The 19,438-nt window shown below is 39.7% G+C and overlaps 1 protein-coding gene across 1 annotated transcript in view; it reads left to right on the plus strand.

The window, feature by feature from the left end:
• Nucleotides 1-3,399: 3,399 nt before the first annotated feature.
• prx (periaxin) overlaps nucleotides 3,400-19,438 on the plus strand; it is a 49,828-nt gene continuing 33,789 nt past the window's right edge. Inside the window, 1 exon segment of the mRNA XM_085183862.1 lies at nucleotides 3,400-3,623. Within this exon segment, the coding sequence (XP_085039988.1) occupies nucleotides 3,566-3,623 (58 nt within the window). The 5' untranslated portion in view covers nucleotides 3,400-3,565.

Here is a 19,438-nt window from a genome sequence, read left to right on the forward strand (position 1 = left end):
AGCCACTACAGACAAAAGCATAGCTTCTTGTTCTTTGCAAGAATTTCATCACGAGTCTCACAGGTTGAATCAACAACTGCTTCAGTGAGAGATGGTCTCTGTGGAAGGAGACGATGCTGCTCTCATTTTCAGTCAGAAAAGAAAAAAGAATGCTTGCACTTTCTTAATAGGAGACACAAAATTGATTAATATTAATAAAGAGTGAGTGAGGAAGGAATCAGGAGCAGCTTAACAGCTTAATAGTTGTTCATTAGTGGTTTCCTAATAACTTGCAATCCATAGCCAGAGGTTAAAGTGGGCGGAATGGCATTCTGGCACTTTCAGTTAATGTTATAATTCATTTTAGATTCACTAATAAGTGTTAGAGCTGTACATGATGTGTTGTTGAAGTCATCTGGATGTTTCTTAATCTATTTTTTAAGGAAATTAAATAATGATAATTCCATGTTTTTCAGAGTTTATACTAGACACTAAGTGCAGGTTAAACTGGATAGTTTGCAGTGTTGTGTTCCAGATTAGAGTGAGAGACTATGTTGGACAAGTGCATGGCCCGCTTTGGTATCTTTGGCCCTGGGAAGCACCAGGGACATTATAAGAGAGAGAGACTGGGCACTCAGTACTGAATTAACATTTATGAGAAAATTTTGGATAGAAAGTAAGTGGGGGAACTATCAGAGGGGAAGCTTTTAAAACCTCGCAAAGTCAGCAAACTTTTTGGCAATCTGTATCAGATTTGACTGAATATCCTGTGCATGGCATTTTTATGTGTAGTTGAGCTTTGAAGTGAAAGATAATGCTTCAAAATAACTGTAACTATAAGCCATTGGATGTGTTTTGATATAGCTGACATGTAAAGAGACTTTATCATTTTGAATATAGGTTTATCATCCACTTTTCAGCTTTAATGGTACATGTAAACTCCGCCTATGTAGCTTTTCCCACCTCCCAAATCCCACTAACTCTTGTCTGTAGCTGGTAGTACTTGGAAATATTGATTTCTGATAATAACAGTTTACTAAAGAACGAGCTTGAACATATTATGTTAGGATCAAAAGTAGTTTATAATTATCTATAAGTCAATCTTACTCATTTTCTTTGTGAGTTTTTACCTCTGATCCAAACACATTCACTGCTCTGTAATTCTCTTTGTGTCAGCATCATTATGAGTAGTTACACATATATGTAATGGTTCTGGATGTTAATAATGTTCCTGTTTTATTTCATACTGCTTTCAATTTCCCTTCCTTGCTATGGTAGTTTTCCCTCCATCTGCACCACCTGCTCCCAATCAGTTAATCCCTCTCCCCAGTAAACATTCTCCCCTCGGTGTTTCCCTGTCACTGACCAGATTGGGTTGTTACAACCAGATGTTGAGGTATTTCAGCAGTTTCTTGAGTTTCAATGTTTTTTGGGCCATACTTGTTTTGTTTATTTTGCTTCATTATGTTCTCTGCACAAATAACCTTCTGCCTGTTTTGTTCTCTGTCCATCAGCTGGCCACCCGACCGCCATGAACTTTTGATTTAAGATTTGGATTTTATTATCGTCTCCTGTGTATCATTTGTCATTACAAGATGCTCTGAGGACATCTTCCCAATTAGCTTCTATGTATCTGTCCTCTTAAGTAAAATAAAGCTAGTATTGGTATATAAATATACAAAAGAGTGCTATTACAAAGTTAAGAAATAAACCCATCACCCAATTACCTTTATATATACCTATATGTATATATGTATGTGTATATATATGTGTGTGTATATATATATATATATATATATATATATATATATATTTATTTATTTATATATTAGGGGTGCAACAATATTCGTATCGATATTGAACCGTTCATACAGTGCTTTCGGTTTGGTACGCATATGTATTGAACAATACAAAATTTTTAATTTATTTTATCAACTTTCCTTCTGACGATGCTGTCTGTGTTGAGCGCTCAGTGGATCTGCACTCGACAGTGCAGCCTAGGCGGAGTAGTCGAACGCAGATTCACTGAGCGCAGGACAAACTAGCCAGACAGAAGTTAAGCTCTCCTTGCAACATGGCAAATTTAACCTCCCCCACCCTCATTCAGATCTGGCGTTTGGAAATATTTTGGTCTTCATGTGAGGCATGACCCTGAAGGTAAGCGAGTCATGGACTAAAGTAAAACAGTATGTTGGATGTGCCAGGCAATGCTCAATTACATTGGTGGGAACTAGTGCGTTAGCGCAGTTAGCTCGTTAAGGTTTTGGCCGTCCAGCCCCATGCATGGGACGATCCTCGGTAACTCCTTAACGGAGATTTGCCGTGTTGTGGCGTAACGTCATTTCAACGAGATTAACGCTGACAGCACTAGTGGGAACACAACGAATATGACTGCACATTTACTCAGACATCATCCTAGTGCAAAGACAAGTGGAAGCAGACAAAAACAACAAGCATGCATGCTACAAACTTTACCCCAGTCGTTTAGACAGCCGTTAGCACATGATTCTCCTTATGGGGACCTGATATGTTTAATATGCTGCTGAGAATATAGCCCAGAAGAAGCGTATAGTATAGCTTTTATTTTGGAAAGAGACATTTCTCTGTAATAAACTCTTTTCCTGTAACTTTACTAAAACTTTATTTATAATTTTAATAAATGACAAATTAAAAAGGCATGAACATTTTTTTGTATCGAAAAAATATCAAACCGTGACACCAAAGTATTGAACCGAACTGAACTGTGAATTTTGTGTATCGTTGCACCCCTAATAAATAAATAAATAAATATATATATATATATATATATATATATATATATATATATATATATAATCTGCAGTATGCAATCACTACCTTTAGCTTTTAAGTGAGTTTCCTGACCACTCCGTAATGAACTGCTATAAGCAGAGGTCATGTTGTCCAACTGACTGTGTGTCGTTGTGTCTGACTGGTATCCAGTGTCCAGCCCCTCTAAGCCCAGGAACAAGGCCCTGCTGGGCCACAACTAAAGCCTCCAGCACCACAAACAATGGAGCAGGGCTTTATGATGGGTCGAAGCAAACTGCTGACTGTCCACTAGTGCTAATACGCCCCTATTCTGTCTTATCTCAGTGGTGTCACTCTTCCTTCACAAACACATGCGCACACACACTCACACATATGTGCATATTCAACATCTATTTGGTGGTTTGCAGAAGAAAAAGGGATTTTAGCCATCGTTACATTTATAAGTCCATACACTAAGATGGCCCCTCCATACTCCTGTAGCTCCATTCACCATCTACTATCTATCCATTTACCATCCATCCATAGATTCATCCATCCATCTCTCCACCCATCCATCCATCCATCTCCCAGCCCTCAGACCTCTCCACCCTCTCTCAATTGCTCTCTTTCTGTTTGTGATTGATGCCAAGCGTGTAGCTCAGTCTCCCTCGGGCCCAAACAGTCAAACGGACCCCCTGGATAAACTCCAACATTCACCTGCCTCCCCCAGCTCTGCCTCCCAGCTCTTCCAATCCCGCAGCCTGCGCTTGGGCTGCTCCACCGGTGTGTTTCCTCCTTCGGATTCCCACTGTGGACCATGTGTGAGTGTCTGCGTGGAATATTCAGAGTCACCTGGACACCTTCCTCCGATGCAGGTCAGGATGAATCAGTTATGTGTTGCTTTACTGCCCGGAGAAACACAAGCTCCCTGGAAATATTTTGCAAACTTTGTATTTGATGCAAAAAAATGTATTTTATACTAAATTATATTTGCTCATCATCAAAGGAAACAGATACTGTATCTGTTAAGCTTTAGGACCATCTCCGGCTGTGAGTAGGTTAAAATAAAAAAAGTTATATTTGGAAAAAGAATTGTCCACTTAATTCACTTTAGTTTAAAGAAATATCTGGAGTAAATTATGATAATGAAATTGAGGCTCATTACCATGGATTAACATCCTCTTCCGTGGTTTTACTTTTCTGCTTTTTTATTGTCTTTGTTTATAAGATTTTTTTCCCACTTTTGGGATGAATTTAGTTCATCTTATCTTGTACCTACCTTGAAGTTCATCAGAACTGGTTTGTGATTAATGCAAATATTGTGCCTTGGCTTAAATTTTAAGAATATTAAGGGTTGATTTCAAGTCAATAGCCTCTGCTGCATGCTGTTTGAAACAGGAATAGCTCTTTCTGGATTTTTAGTCGTAAGATGTGGGCTGCATGGTGATTTGGTCTTTGTTCTTGTTCAGTATTTGGTGATACTTTGGCCAAAGCTTGGTCACAAAATTGTTGTTGCCCATTGTAAATCGCTGTAAAAATAACAAAAATTATGTCAGCTTGACAAGCTGATAGTGACTTATTGGCTGTTAGTAGATCTGCCAGGCAGCAAGTCAAAATGTATCCTGTTACATGTAACTCTGTTTCATTCACACTGTATTCTGCACATTATTAGAATCAGCCTTGTTACAAACGATTACGTACGTACTTTCTAGTTAGACTGTTTTACATTTTTGGATCTTCACAATCAGCAGATTTTGCTTTACTTGCAAAATTCTCCTAATTAGAATAAACATTTTAGTCCGATGTATTTTTTCTTTTACATAATAACAAATTAATAAAAGGCACAAAGGAGTCGCATATATAGAATTCACTTGATATAGCATTTACTGTAATGTTGACCACTAGGAGGGAAGATAAGCAGAAGAAGAAACTAGTAACAGAATAACAATATCTTTAGCCTGATACATTCATATGTGCCAAGCTCACAGTAATGTAAGCATTTGATGAATGAAGTCTAACAGTTGTTTGAGATTTTTGTGTCACTCTTTTGTCATGTAGTTGTAATTTTGTTTATACACTACTTGCTTTATCAATTTTCATATGATAAAAGTTGTAAATGATTACATTAATTTTGGGCTATGAAGTACCTACTACCGCTTATACTTTGTGCATTGAACACCCCCAACCAAGTTTTCGTTTTAGCTGTAAACACAGAAGATGAACATTCCAACAAAAACACATTTCTTTCTTTCTTCTTTTTTTGCAGATCCAACTATTCATAAAATGTCATAAACAATCAATCTTTGTCAAAATGCAGTTCAAAGGCTGCTGAATCCTTCACACCCATCTCTATTAATACCCTCAGGTCAGGTCAGTGCGGTGAACGGTCATCAGGTCACAGGTTAAGGTGAAGCTGAGGGAAGGAAGTGAGCCTTTTGTCACTGATAACATTTTTCAGTTGCTGTTTAGTTTATCTGCTCATGCTGATGAAGTGTGTACACGTAGGAGAGGGAGAACAGCAACAGTCTGCTTCCTCCATGTGTTTCCAAGACATATAATCCAGCATGACGTTAGTCCAGGCAGACTGAGACGATACCCTTCTTCTCATCCAGTTGGGTATCGCATTGAGCACACATTTGCTCTGCATATGCAAGCCACCTCTTTTCATGCTGTAACTGACTTAATCAATGTCATATCTGTTGTCACTGATGTTTTGTTCTGTGTGGGGGACTTTCTGCTGCTGTCCATGGGACATACCAGGAAAGAGAGACAGTGGCAGATATAAATAGAAATAGACAATATCTTCTAACACATACAGCTACATCTGTCTGAAAGTCCTGCAAAATGTATCTAAAATAAATGTTCTTGTTGTCAGACTGCTTCTTCACTCTGAAGGTGTCAGATTGGGTTATGTTTATCGTGTCCACCTGGAAGAACATCTAACCTCAAGCAGAAATGTCTGTTGAGAATAGTTTTCACTTGTATTGATATGTTAATGTTTTTAAGGTGTTACTTAAATTTTAAGCTATATCATGTTTTTATGCTCTAATGGCAGCTGAACTGCTAAACAGAACTGTATTTAAGGCAATAAGATGTATAGTGTGCATGGATGACTTCCAGCCAATCAGAAACTGGTATTTTCAGCAGCCGCAGCAGGCATAAATTAAAAAGTAATAACCTCTGAGAAGTGGTAGCTATGATATCACCCAGCACCCCACCCCCATGCACGCAGACAGGCTGTTAGACGATGTTTTTACTGTGACACACACTGACACACACACATACCTACACACTGCCTGCTCCAGTTTCCTGGCCCATTTAAGCGCTGACGAGGGCATAACTGTGGTTCTGGTGGGACCTCGTGCCCAGTGCCACACCTCGCCCCGTCTCGCCTCCTCCACCCCCCGTCCCACTCTCTAGAAGCACCGCTCCTCACTCCCGTGTTTGCTCTCCTCTATCTGATCCCTCAGTCCAAATAACATAAAATCATATCAGCAGATCGTTGCTGTTTTATGAAAAGCTTCTGCTGAAATTAGGAAAAATATGTGTTTTACTCAGTGATACTTCTGACATAGGACTATGTAATCCTTCAGACCGGGTGAAAAAAATGTATTACTACAGAGTAAAATACCTACAGATACCTTCCACTTTCTTTCTCTCTCAGCCTTCATCCCGCTATTGTCTGGCCCTGCCCTTGATTCAGGATCCCCGGCCTTCTCTGTATCTAAATCCTGGCTTTGTGTTGGAGCTGAAATGCAACAATGACCATGTTAGCTGACACAGTGTTGGCTGCCTGATCTGCGCTGACAGCAAGCCCCCCACTCCCCCCCCCCCCCCCCCCCCCCACACACACACACCTCTGCTTGGCTCACTGGAAATGCAGATAGCTATTGCTCATCTGCAGGGCTATGGGCTGGTTGGTTGGGTCGGCTCTATAGGGGGTTACGTGGTTGGTGTGCAGGTGATAGGTTATAAAGCTCTGGGCTTTGAGTGGAGGTTTAAATGGCCTGCAGGTGTTTTCAGTTGTATTTTGTTTTTTTGGCTAATTAAAAAGATGTCAGCCAAGTGCTGTGTGGTCATATCCACAGTCCAGAGAAGATGTGTGTAAGCTGCCCTGCAGGGACTGTATTATTCAAGTATCCATGAACTTCATCGGTTCACCAAAACATTTTTGTTTTTAAATTGCCCCACCTGAGCCAAGGCTGAGCATTATTCTCTGTGTTTTTGCTTGTCTTTGTGTGTCAGCAGAGAATTGTGCAAATCACTAAACTAAATTTCTTGAAACTTGGTGAAGAGGAGGAGAATGGGCAGAGAAAACATAAACTTTGGTTGAAGACACCTTTAGCATTTGCAATTAATAATTCTCCTATACAAAGTTCACTAGAGGGTGAGACCCTTGTGTTTCCAAGTGAAACTAATTCACCTCCTGGGACAAAAGAAGGCTTGGAAAGAAATGTTTTGAGTTTTTGGAGGTGGTACAGCAAGATGCGTGTTTCTACATGTTGTAAATTAAATCCAAAGTTTTCTTCACATACTTGTTATTGCTGATTATTTGGTATGGACTCACTGCGGCCAAAAACAGTATTCCTCCTTCTCTGCTCCTCTGGTTATTTAGCCATGCAGTTACTGAAAATGAATTCCTTTTTCATGTGAGTAAACCATGAGCATGTCTTTTACTTTTTTACTTTTTCGTCTGTTCGCTACATGATGCCTTTTCACATTCTTTCAGTAGCCCATATCTTTGGACTAAACAATATTATATGGTGCCTTTGGCACAGGAAGCAGGTCATATTCTAATTGCAAGGTTGTCGGTTCGATCCCTGGCTGCTCCAGTCTTCATGGGATTGGATGTTGAACCTTGAGTTGCTCCCAATGCATTCATCGGAGTTGCTTACAAATGAATGTGTGTGAATAGGTTAATGAGACATGCTGCATAAAGCACTTTGAGTGCAAAAGCGCATATCAGAACCAGTCCATTTAATATATTCACTATGAATCCTTTGGGCAGGAGCACCTTCTCTGGAGAGTTTAGCTGTGATGATCTGCATAATTATCCTACATACCGCTAAGCATTTAGGAGTGGAACCTGCAGCTACGGCTGATGAAGTTGTTTTGGTATTTACTTTCCAGGATCAAATTCCTTTTATGCAGCTGAGTTACTTCCACTGGAGTGAGCGCCTCTCCACTTCGTTTCACCTCAGTGAGTGTGAAGTTGTTGGTTGTGTTTTGGTTTGCACGAGTGCCACCTTGAATCTCTTCTGTAAGTGGCAGCTGCCAAGTATGAGTTTGTATACAGCAACATGCAAGTTCTCAGATGAGTGGGGATGTCAAGGGAAGGAAATATGGAGTGAATCTGAAGTTTAATAAAATATAATACTGTTAATGATTTATTTAGAAAATGTCAGTGTAGATGTAGGTGTTTTAATGCTTCTGAAAGGAGAGGAGAAAAACATTCCCAGTGCCACTGCATTAATATTTGGACAACATCCACAGTGTTGAAGATCCTTGAATCCCAACCAGCTCAGTGGGTGTAAAGGAAAAGAGAGTTCAGCAGCAGGTAATCTTTTGGTTTCTAGATGACAGTTGAGAGGACTTTGGCTCGCCAGCTGGCATGTATAAATTCTGCAACCAGCTGGATTACTGCAAATCATCATGAATTCAAGGAAGCATACAGAGACATACACAAATACACAGACAGACACGCATGGCAATGCTCAAATTCAGGCAGGAATACACAGAGACAAGCATATATAAATACACACACAACATCCAGCTCACAACAGCAGCTGCCTCCTTGAAATACATCACACTTTCTCTAAAACAAGATCCAAGGCCTGCTGTTCCTATTTTCAGCCACTTGGGATAAAAATAGCTTCTAGGGAGAAACATCACTCACTGATAAATTCATCCTGATACTTACTGGAAGCAAAGACGAGCTGAGTTTTTATTAGAGCTGTTTTCTTGTTTATATTGGCTCAGCTGAAACACCGAAGCAACCAACAGTTGGCGTCTTGCTGGAAAGAAAATCCACCTTTCAGATGTCACACAGCAGGCGCTTACACAAACTCAATACACTTTTCTTTGGAAACAGTCCCATTTTTCTTGCATATTAAGTCATTATAACTTATTGGAAGATCAATGACTCTGGCATATTTTGCAAGCTCAGCAATGTGCAGTTGGATAGCAGATGAGTAGGAGGAGCGATTTCAAAGTAAAAAGAGTGACCTTTGAGCTTTTGTTTTATAGCCTGTTGTCTGTGTTTCAGAAATGATATATCATTAACTCAATATTGTTATAGGCATTATTTACATTCCTCTTTGAAACAAGTAAAGGGGTCTCTCTATAGAAGCTAAGAGTTAAGTCTGCTTATCTCCTCATTTTTAGATTTAAGATGATGAAGTTCATCTTTCCTATTGTTTTCATTCACTGTCTTAATAGCTTGCAGCAGGCACTGAGAGACAGAGAAACACTCGCTGCTCCTGCAGTCTACTATGACACAAACTTTGTTATCTTCTTCTCCTCCCTCCTTTATTACTATGGTCGTTCAGCCCCACCTCCAGGTGCCCTAATATGGGGGCATATCTCTACCCTCCAGCCAATCGGGTGGCTGCATGCATCCCTCCTCGAGATGGGGCACTGGCCAGGCCTGAGCTTTCAGTGAGGGGAGCAACAGGCTGGCTGGTGACAAGGGGCAAATGTTTAAAGCAAAGAGAGGGGGAAAAGAGAAAAAAGTACCAACAACAAATTAATGACAGCAGCCGACCAACACGAAGTGAGTGTGAAAGAGTCATAAGAACAAGAGAAGAGGACGAGCCTGAGAGTGAAGCTCTGCTTCTGTTGCTGCTGCTGCTGCTGCTGCTGCAGGTGGAGGGCCTGTCACCTTTGAGGACACGCTGAGGTTGAAAATTAAGGTAGGCTGTGTGGATGTGGTTTAATAAAGTCTGTGCTCATGAAACACTGCAGTCTGTGGATACCAATCTGTTGCTGTTAGGAAAATGTGCTCAAAGATGGGGAAGATTTTTGCTGGTTAGAGCAAATATGAAAGCATGTGTTCCTGATATTCTGTGTTATGGAATAGCAGCAGTGTTTTTTTCCCCTTTTTTTGCTCTGCGTCTGTATAATTTAGCTATAAATCTGCCTGAAAACACATTGTTGTTTTTCTGAAAGGTTGGTTTAACATTTGGCAGCTCAGGAGCTGCTGAGAGCTGAGCAGAATAGTTTATGGAGCTGCCTGCAGACTCCAGTTTGCTGACATTGGAGAGCATAACAATAGTGTGCTGTTTAAATGCAAAGACAGTTTTAGTAAGACAGCTGCTGCTAGTGTTTATTCCAACATGCCAGTTGCTGGTTACAAACACTCGAGTATTCACTGAGGTTTATAGTAACTATTTGCAGCATGACATGTCATCATGCTCCAAGTTTATAAGGGAGTTTTGTCAAGAGACCCAAGAGAAATAACACTTGAAAATTAATCAGAGCCCTTATTTTAACTGTGTATCTGGCAGTGCCATTTGTTCAGCCCACATAACAGAGTGCCCTCATCATAAATAAACCACTCAACATTGTAAGTAGTTTACTGCTCTTTTAAACAACTGTCAGTAAACTACTCATGTCCCAGCAAGGTTTTTTTTGTAAAAACACCCAGTGACCCAGCTCCTGGTGTATGTACTAGTAGCTCTTTATGCTGCAGAGCACGCAGTCATTTCCAGTAGTCCCTGTCTTAATGTTACACACAGTGACAGCTGCAGTGTGACGGTCACAGGATCTGTTTGGCCCCCAGGTCCAACTTCACCGCTTACCAGCCTGGTATGTACGCTGGCTTAAAGTGGGTACAGAGGTATCACAGCCAAAACACACCCACTCTGTGATTGAAGATCACAAACAAATAAGTCCCTCTGGATTACATAATGCATGCACTGGACATTTTTAGGCAATAAAAGCTACATCTTTGACAACAACACCAAAATAGACCAGCGAAACCAGAAGGCAGATTCTTCTTTCCAGCAACATTTGCACCAGCGCCATAAAGGTTAAAGGTTAAAATGGTTTCATTTTTCCACTAGTTTAGGTGAACACATTTGCTGTGTGTGGATATGTGTGTCCACACTGAACTGAGAATAAATGACGTCAGAAATGAAATGATGGATGATGATGATAGCAGTTTCCTGGCGACAGATTTTGGGTGGTGGTTGCAGTTATGGGTGGGGTCAGTTTTAGACTGGCATTTAAGGGGTCGAGTGGGGTTAAGAGCTGACGGGGTAGTTCATGGGGGAGACCTCATGAGGAAATACCACTTGACGTACATGCAGGGTGAACTTCCTCTGGTGCACGCAGAGAGCTGAGAGGATGTTACAGGAAGGAAGACTCCTGTAAACAAAAGACCTGAAAGTACACTTGTTTTGCTTTGCTTTGCTTTTCTTTGAGGCTTTATTTTAAACATGGTAAAATAACACAATAAAACATAAGGAAGAAGGAGTGGGAAGAAGCATAAGGTTATTTAATCACACCCCATCTTCAATATTTAGTAACTTAACTTCCTGTTTTTTTTCCTTCTCGCTGATAAATCCTTGTTTACATTCTTCTTTCTATAAATTTATTGTATAAGCCCAATAACACGCCAAAAAGACGCACAGATAAGAAGGTATAGGTATGCATAGATACTAGGGGTGGGGGAAAAAATCGATACTGTGTAGTATCGTGATATTTTGTTTGCTAATAATGTATCGATACAGGGACAGCAGAAATCGATATTTTGTCACAAAAAGATTTTTGTGCTCTGACTTCAGAGCATGTTGATCCTTTTTCTGAGCAAGAATCCTGACATTCCTTCACTGTCCAAATGTGTTTAACTTTTTTTTGGGAGTAATAAACATGACAGTTTACTTATTTTAATTTAAGACATGTTTTATTTTAATTAAGTTTAAAACTTTTTTATTTAATGTAAAATTATATTTTGTTTTAATTTACTTTCAAATTCTTCAGTTGCTGAATGGGCTGCATAGTTTTCATAAATTGCATAGTTCAGAATAGCTATAATTGTACCAGATGGTTGCATTCAGTTAAGTTGGACTAGACTGTAATACAAACCGTTCAGTTTGTCAATAATACAACTGACTGAAATGAGAGACTGAGTGTGAGACTTTGATATTAGATAAAATGAATATTGATAAAGTTTACCTTTATGTACAGAATCGGAATATTGCAAAATATTTTTAAAAATTGCAATAATATCGTATCGTGCGTTAAGTATTGTGATAATATCGTATCGTGGGATGTATGGTGATTCCCACCTCTAATAGATACGCACACTTATAAATACATATACATGCACATGCATCTATATATACATTTAAAAAAAATCAAAAATAGAAAATAAGTATAAATAATTGGTGAGACATCCAATCAAAACCTTTCTTTGTTCCTTCCTTCCCTGTAAAAACTACCTCTACTATTTTACGTCTTTTTAAACTGTGTCATGCTTGTGCATTGGTTCGGTTAATCACTCAGTCTGTTCCACAACTTCTCTCTGCATACAGAAAATTTTTTATTGTTGTGTGAACACAGAACTCCCCCCTCAAATTTGGTCTCCCCTTCTTTTCTTTTCTCTGTCAGTTAATTAAGATTTTGTTCAATTTATAAGATGTTTATAGTTTGTGTGTTTTATCCTAAGCTAACCTGAGCCGTGACTGAATTTTCACATAGTGAAAGACAATCGTTTAAAATAAAAACAAACTTCTGTTTATAAGAGGCATTTCCTGTCCAGAGGCTAACGCCTCCGGGTGTGCCTTGTTTTGCCCATCTGATGTCTCAAAGGGGCAGGAAACACACTGGGATCTATCTCTCTCATCTTCAATGGTTTGGACATGATGCTGTTTGCTTGGTGCTTTTATCTAAAGTGGCGCACGGCGGCAACACTTCTGAAATTTTCAGTTGGAAAAGACCCGGTGGGAGTCAGGGCCACCCGTGGTTTAGAGGCCACTGAGCTCCACAGTCTCTGTCTTCTTATTCAAACAGGACAGCACATAGTCACCCAATCACAGTGCATTTAAATTTACTTGTTGAACACCATTTTCCCTTTTGGCTCCAGATTGTTTGTAAACGAATTACAGGTTAAGATTCAGGTAATCAGTCTTTTTGCAATCAATGTTCAATATCCAACAGGACAAAAAAAAGCTGGAGCATCTCTTGGGTCCACCACTGAATTTTGCACCACTGACGCATTCTGCAGACTTCCAGTGGAAAAGATATTATGTAACATTTAGACAGGCAATAAAATAGCTAAGTTGTAAACTAACATTTATCTGTAAATTAAAACCAGTGGAGCATCTTTCCTAAAACAATGCCCTTATCAGATTGAATCATGACAAGCCTCATTATAAACACTCCAGTGTGTATTATACTGCAGGTACTAATCCAGAGTCCCTCATAAAAACACAGAGCTGCACATATCCAAACATCAAAACTCTCTGCACGTACAAGTGCTGATATTTTAGGTGGGAAACTTGTTTTGAATGTGGTTGAAGTGACCCTCTCACTATAATCTGTTTAATACTGTTTACTGTTCACTGTTTGTTGCCAATATGTGTTTCTGGGACAGTGCTTCACTGACTTACGTGCAAGTTGAAATAAAATCAACGCAGTGTGGGCTTGCATGATATAACGCTAATGTATGAGCGCAACTGCAGTCACATCACTCCCCTTTGTCTGTTTATTGCATCACTTCTAAATTGTCATATTTTGAATTTCATTTGTTTCAAAATGCAGAATTTACAGTGTATGCAGATGACATTCAGTATAAGCATCATACATGAAGGGAGTTAGATATTATGGGAAAAAAGATATATGAAAAACATTGTATGTAACACACCCTGAACAACAAGTATGGCATTTGTTTTAAATTATTGTTAAACATGTCAAGGAGAACTTGTACTCTTTGCTAATACTTAATTACTCACTTACATCATGCATTTCTTCTGATTTTCCACCTGCAGCTCCAACATACCAGTAGAGTACATATGTCATGATACAGGCAAACAGAAGGTTTGTTATCACTCCCCAAGACAAACATCCGTTTCCCTGAAAACAATCGAATGAAGATTATTTCCATCTGCAGTAATTTACATTTGGCACCATGGTGCTGTTCTGGGACATCTCAGCTTCCTTGTTCACGTGTGCAGAAAAATAGTGAGGACAAAATAAAGCAAACATCAGTGGCATCAGACACGAAGGAGCTGAGTCGGAGGTGGGTTGCAAAGTGGCTTGTAGATTTAGAGCAAACGCTATGACATGAGACAAAACAGTGTTGTTGTTTTTTTTCTTCGTTCTGTTCATTCGTGTGGACGGTAATGTTCTAGTGAATGTTTTTCTACATATCCATTAGCAGTTTTGCATTTTCAGTGGTGACAAGAACAATCTTTTTTTAAAGCACATACAGTGGTCCCTCGTTTATCACGGGAGTTAGGCTCTAAAAATAATAAAATAATAGGTGAAGGAGTGAAGTTTATTTTTTACAATTATTATAGATGCTTTAAGGCTGTAAAACCCGTCACTACACACTTTATACACTTTTCTCAGACAGGAACATTTTCACACTCTCAAAGTTCAAACCTTTGTAAAAAAATAAGTTCAGTATTATAGAATGAAACCAAAGATCAAACCCTGGTTTCAGGTTCAGAACCTGGGAATAGAGCAGCTGCCAGAGAATTCAACATTAATGAATCAATGGTACAGAAGTAGAAGAAGCAAGAAGAATGAGTTGAGTAAAGTTTGAATTATCTGACTGTTTTGTTTCACTTAATCCGTTTTATAATCTGTTGTGCCTTATGGTCTGAAAAATACGTTAACTTCGACCTTCCTTTAGCATGTCCAGAAGTCCAACTTTTTGAGCGATGGTTAGCATCTTCCTCTGCCTTTTGGGTGCTACCGCAGGCGCCTTTGATGGTGCAAAACGTTTCGTCAATATTGTTGTGTTTGATGGGGAGAAAACTTACAAACATACAGTACAGCACTTCAGAGTCACACTGCTAGCGATCGAGGATTTATGTAAATTTGACAAGCTGAACGCATTCTGTACTGTACAGGAGACACGGCATGGAGGAGATTGATTGGCTGTAGATCACTGTCAATCAGGACGCAGAAACATAATGCGCTGTAAAAAAAAACTAAGAAAAGCATGCAAAATTGCACAAAAACCATGAAAGGTGAACTGCGTTATAGCAAGGGACTGTTTAAAAAACTGTACAGGTTTTTAAAAATTTGAAAGAAATTGTTTAGACCAGGGGTGGGCAATCTCAGTCCACGAGGGCCGGTGTCCCTGCAGGTTTTAGATCTCACCTTGGGTCAACACACCTGAATCACATAATTAGTTCGTTACCAGGCCTCTGGAGAACTTCAGGACATGTTGAGGAGCTAATTTAGCCATTTAAATCAGCTGTGTTGGTTCGAGGACACATCTAAAACCTGCAGGGACACCGGCCCTCGTGGACTGAGATTGCCCACCCCTGGTAGATCCACTTCAACTTCATACATCAGGTACGTGAACAGACTGTGCCAGAACAAACCAGTGATGCTGAATCACAGATTTCATTGTTTTCCTTTTTTAAGAGCTGATGTTTTTTGAAGTATTTACAGTCAGTCTGGAGACTGGAATAGAAACAGCTTCCTTCTTTTGCTCTCTGTCCTAAATTTAGACCCAGTAAGTTTTGTGTTATCTGCTCAGTCTCCCACCAATTGTAAAAAAGTGTGGCGGTATTTCCTCTGTGTGTGAACTCTTGCATAAGTGCGTGAGGAGAAAAAATATTTTTATCTAGAGTATATGTGGCCTGTGCTGATAATACTCCTCTCTAGAAATAAATCACAAACACATCCTCAGCTGTTTGTCAGGCGCTATGTAATGTGTTACGTCAAAGACATGTTATCAACTTTTTAAAGGGCAGACTTGTTTTCTTTGTGTGGACACCTGATGCTCAAGTCCGGCCATCATTGAGCCAACTATAACATCATTAACTTGTCCATCTTTAATAGGCTTAAAGCAGCCGCTGAACAGGATTAGAGCAGCAGGGTCAGTTTCATGAGGCTTCGGCTTTAAGGCACTGCGGGACAACAAAAACAATTCAGCTGACATCACATCATCACAATTCGTGATGGATGTCCAAACTAGTGTGAGGAATCACAGCTATCAGTCACACACTGACAGCAGACAAGCGATACTGGTTGTTCAGACAAGTGCCTTCTTGCAGCTATACATTGTTAAAGTGATAGAAAAAGAAATCAATGGGTTGTGAGGACAAAATGTCTAATTCAACCGCGTTTACCTGTGGTGTAAAGTGGTACATGGGTATGTAGTGAGTCGTGGTAACCTGGAGCTGAACTGGAGCTCAGTTCTGCATAACTCAAAACAGATATGGTGTCCCATGAATGCCCATTTATCCATTTTCTTAACTGGGTATCCAGTTCAGTGTCACTGGGTAGCTTGGAGGCTATCCCATATGTCTTTGGATGCTGATACGAAGGCTCCTACCAGCTAAACACTCTGCCCATGTACACGATTGAAAAAAAAAAAGACCATTTAAAATGCGTAAAGTAAGGTCTTGTATGAATTGGTGTGAATGGGTTAATACTGTTTCTAGTGTAGGACAGCAGTCCCCAACCTTTTTTGCGCTACGGACCGGTTTATGTCCGACAATATTTTCACGGACCAGCCTTTAAGGTGTCGCGGATAAATACAACAAAATAAAACCAGTACTGGTACCCAAAAAAAAGAAGATTTATTCACAAAATACACACGAAAGACCCAGGGAAATCCCAGGGACATCATAGAACACCCATTAAATCCTAGTCCATCTAACTAAGCCCTGGAAGTAAATGCTAAAGATGCTTATGTGGTATTTTAGGAATCTTCCGGCAAGGCTTTGATTTTGGGCAAAACCTTTCTAAAGCCAGTCGTTTATTTTAGCCAGTCTTTGCTTCAGAAACAGGCGTGAGCCTCTCCCACACATGTCAGTAGAGCAGTGTGATTGGTTGATGTGTGGTCCGTGTTAAGCGTTAAGAGTGGAACAACCATCTTTGCAGTTGCAGAATTCTCCCACATAATCTACTAAGGACTTTTTTTTTTTAAGTTTAATGTCTCCCACTCCCATAATGTCCCAGCTTTGTTCATTTAATGTTCTGGAACAAATGTAGGTACAGAAAGTCTAATCCCTAAATATAAAAAAAAAAAAAAAAGCTGGAGTTGGGTTTTAAAATATGTGAAAAGCAGGGTGTCAGAGAGCTCAGCATTACTGACGTCCAAATGTTTACATGTACCATGGCTAATATGGAAAGCAGTTCTTTTCTCTATCACTAGAGTTCACAGACCATTAGACACATTTGTTTAAAAGATTTGTCCACCAAATCACTCACTTCCCTTCTGTGTAGACTCCGAAACCAGAAATGCTGTGACGAACAAGACTAACTCCTTGCTCTCCTTGCAGCTCACTGACAGTTAAACTGAAAGAATGGATCATCTCAGGAGGTGATTGGGGTCAATATATTTTACTGAAAGGTGATTTGTTCTTTTAAATGATTACTTCACAAACAACACAATACCGCTGCATTTTAAGGGACATGAGAATTTGTTGCTTCTTTAATCCAAACACTAGAAAACTAGAAAAATAGTTCCGGTATCTTTCTCTGAGAGGACATCTCTCTTATTAGTGTGAATACTTGATCATAATATTGGTGCAACAGGTAAAGACAAACCAAGTAACACTCTCCATTCAGGAAAGGCTGCATCTATCCCCCAGAGTTTTTACTCCGCACTGACCTACAGCGCCATAGAAATGTTGCAGAGCTGTAGTTGGCATTTAAATCCACTTAATCCCAGCATACTTTGATAAACACTGCATAACGATTTACATGTGAAACTGGCAAAGAAGCTTTTTGCCCAAACTTAGCAGTGAAGCTGTGAAGTACTGTCAGGCCCCGTTTAAGTTTTTTTTCCACTCTGACTTCATAAATAAACCCACCCACACCATCAAATATACTTTAGACAACTTAATCCAGCTCCTGTTAGGCAAAATGCAGAGTGGCTGACAGCACTAACACACTCTTTGGCTTTCAAGTTTTTCCTCAGATTCAGAGCCCATCGTAAGACCAGTCAGGCACCAAGGAATAAGACTATTAAATACATATTACTGTATCTGTCTTGGACATGTTGCTTAGAAATTATACGACTGTACACGTTTGGGCTTAATTGTAACCTCCTGGATATTGTTCATGGTTTTGTCATTTTGCACAGTGCAAAGCACTTTGATTGGATTAGGAGCCTGTGTTTATACTAGCCATACACACTACACAGTTTTTTGATTTTGTACATGCACAAGTACATCTCTCAGCTGGCTTGGGAAGACCTTTGTTTCCCTCCAGACGAGCTTTACAAGCTGATCAGGGAGAGGGAGGTCTTGGGGTCTTTCTTTAGAATGCTAGCTCCACCACCCAGACCCGGATGTGTGGTGGAGGCAGAATGGGAGTAAATGGATGGATGGACAATCCGGTCGTTAAGTGATGACGTGACGAATCCTACTTCCGGGCCTAAAGTAGTCTGCGTTTAATATGGCTTTTGTGTTGTTAACATGTTTAATGTTTTGTATTTTCTTCTATTTAATCTCAAAAAGCTCCTAAAACAGTCAGTGATCACTGTTGACCTCCCTCGGCTTTTATTACCACTAATCATTTATTTAAGCTCAGTTTTTAAAACCTTACGATGTAACTACAGCGCAGCCCATGCAGCAGTATATGAATGACTAACCTCGTATTGTGGATGGATTATCTCAGTTGTTCTCCTGGCTGAAGTTTGGTCCTTTTACAGCATCCTGCCATGCGATTACATTTGTTCCTGACCACTGAGAACACTCACGTTAACTTTTATCGAGTGGAAAAAAAGTTAGCTTGTTTATATTATGCTAACATAGCTGTGTCGCTAGCGGTTACGTAGCACATCATTATATACCAGCTAGCCAAACTTCAGTAACCCTACAAACGTTACTGCTGTTTAGTTTTCTGTCTTCATTTATGTTGGAAGTGATAGCAGAGCTGTACGTTTTAATTTGTTTCCAAAACCCTGCAGTCAGGACATGCTATATTGTATTTAGATAGAAGCTAGCGAGCTAACTTCCTGCTAACTTCTAACTCCGTTAAATGTCATAAATTCTGTTTTCATGGATGCCTGGATGTTAAACTCAATTGTTACACCTGGTAGAGCAGAACGCTGATCATTTTATTAAAGATGAAAGACTTTAGACAGTTTTTCAACTCTCAGTAATGCCATAGTGATCGTTTGATATATGGACCTGCAGCGGAGTTTAGGCCCAGACACGGCTAGTGACGTCAGACTTAACGACCCGATAGTTTGAAATAAAACAAGTTCTCCCAGGTTTAACCAAGAACCTTTGACTCTGTGCATATACAGGCAAAGTTTTTTGGCCACCTTTTTCAGGTTTAATTTAAGGAAGTATTTCCTGTTCATTTTGTTTTCACTCACTTCAGAAGCTTTAAACATTCACTTCATACCTCAGGCCATTTCGCTAAAGGTCAGGGACTCGAAATTTTAAATAAACTGCCTGAAAATTCACCAGAATACAGAAAACACCAGACCACCTGCATAATGTGCATCTCCAAATTCAAAGCTGTGGCCATGATTACATTTACATGT

The sequence above is a fragment of the Neolamprologus multifasciatus genome, chromosome 14, assembly GCF_963576455.1.
Source record: "Neolamprologus multifasciatus chromosome 14, fNeoMul1.2, whole genome shotgun sequence".
NCBI classification, from domain to species: Eukaryota; Metazoa; Chordata; class Actinopteri; order Cichliformes; family Cichlidae; genus Neolamprologus; species Neolamprologus multifasciatus.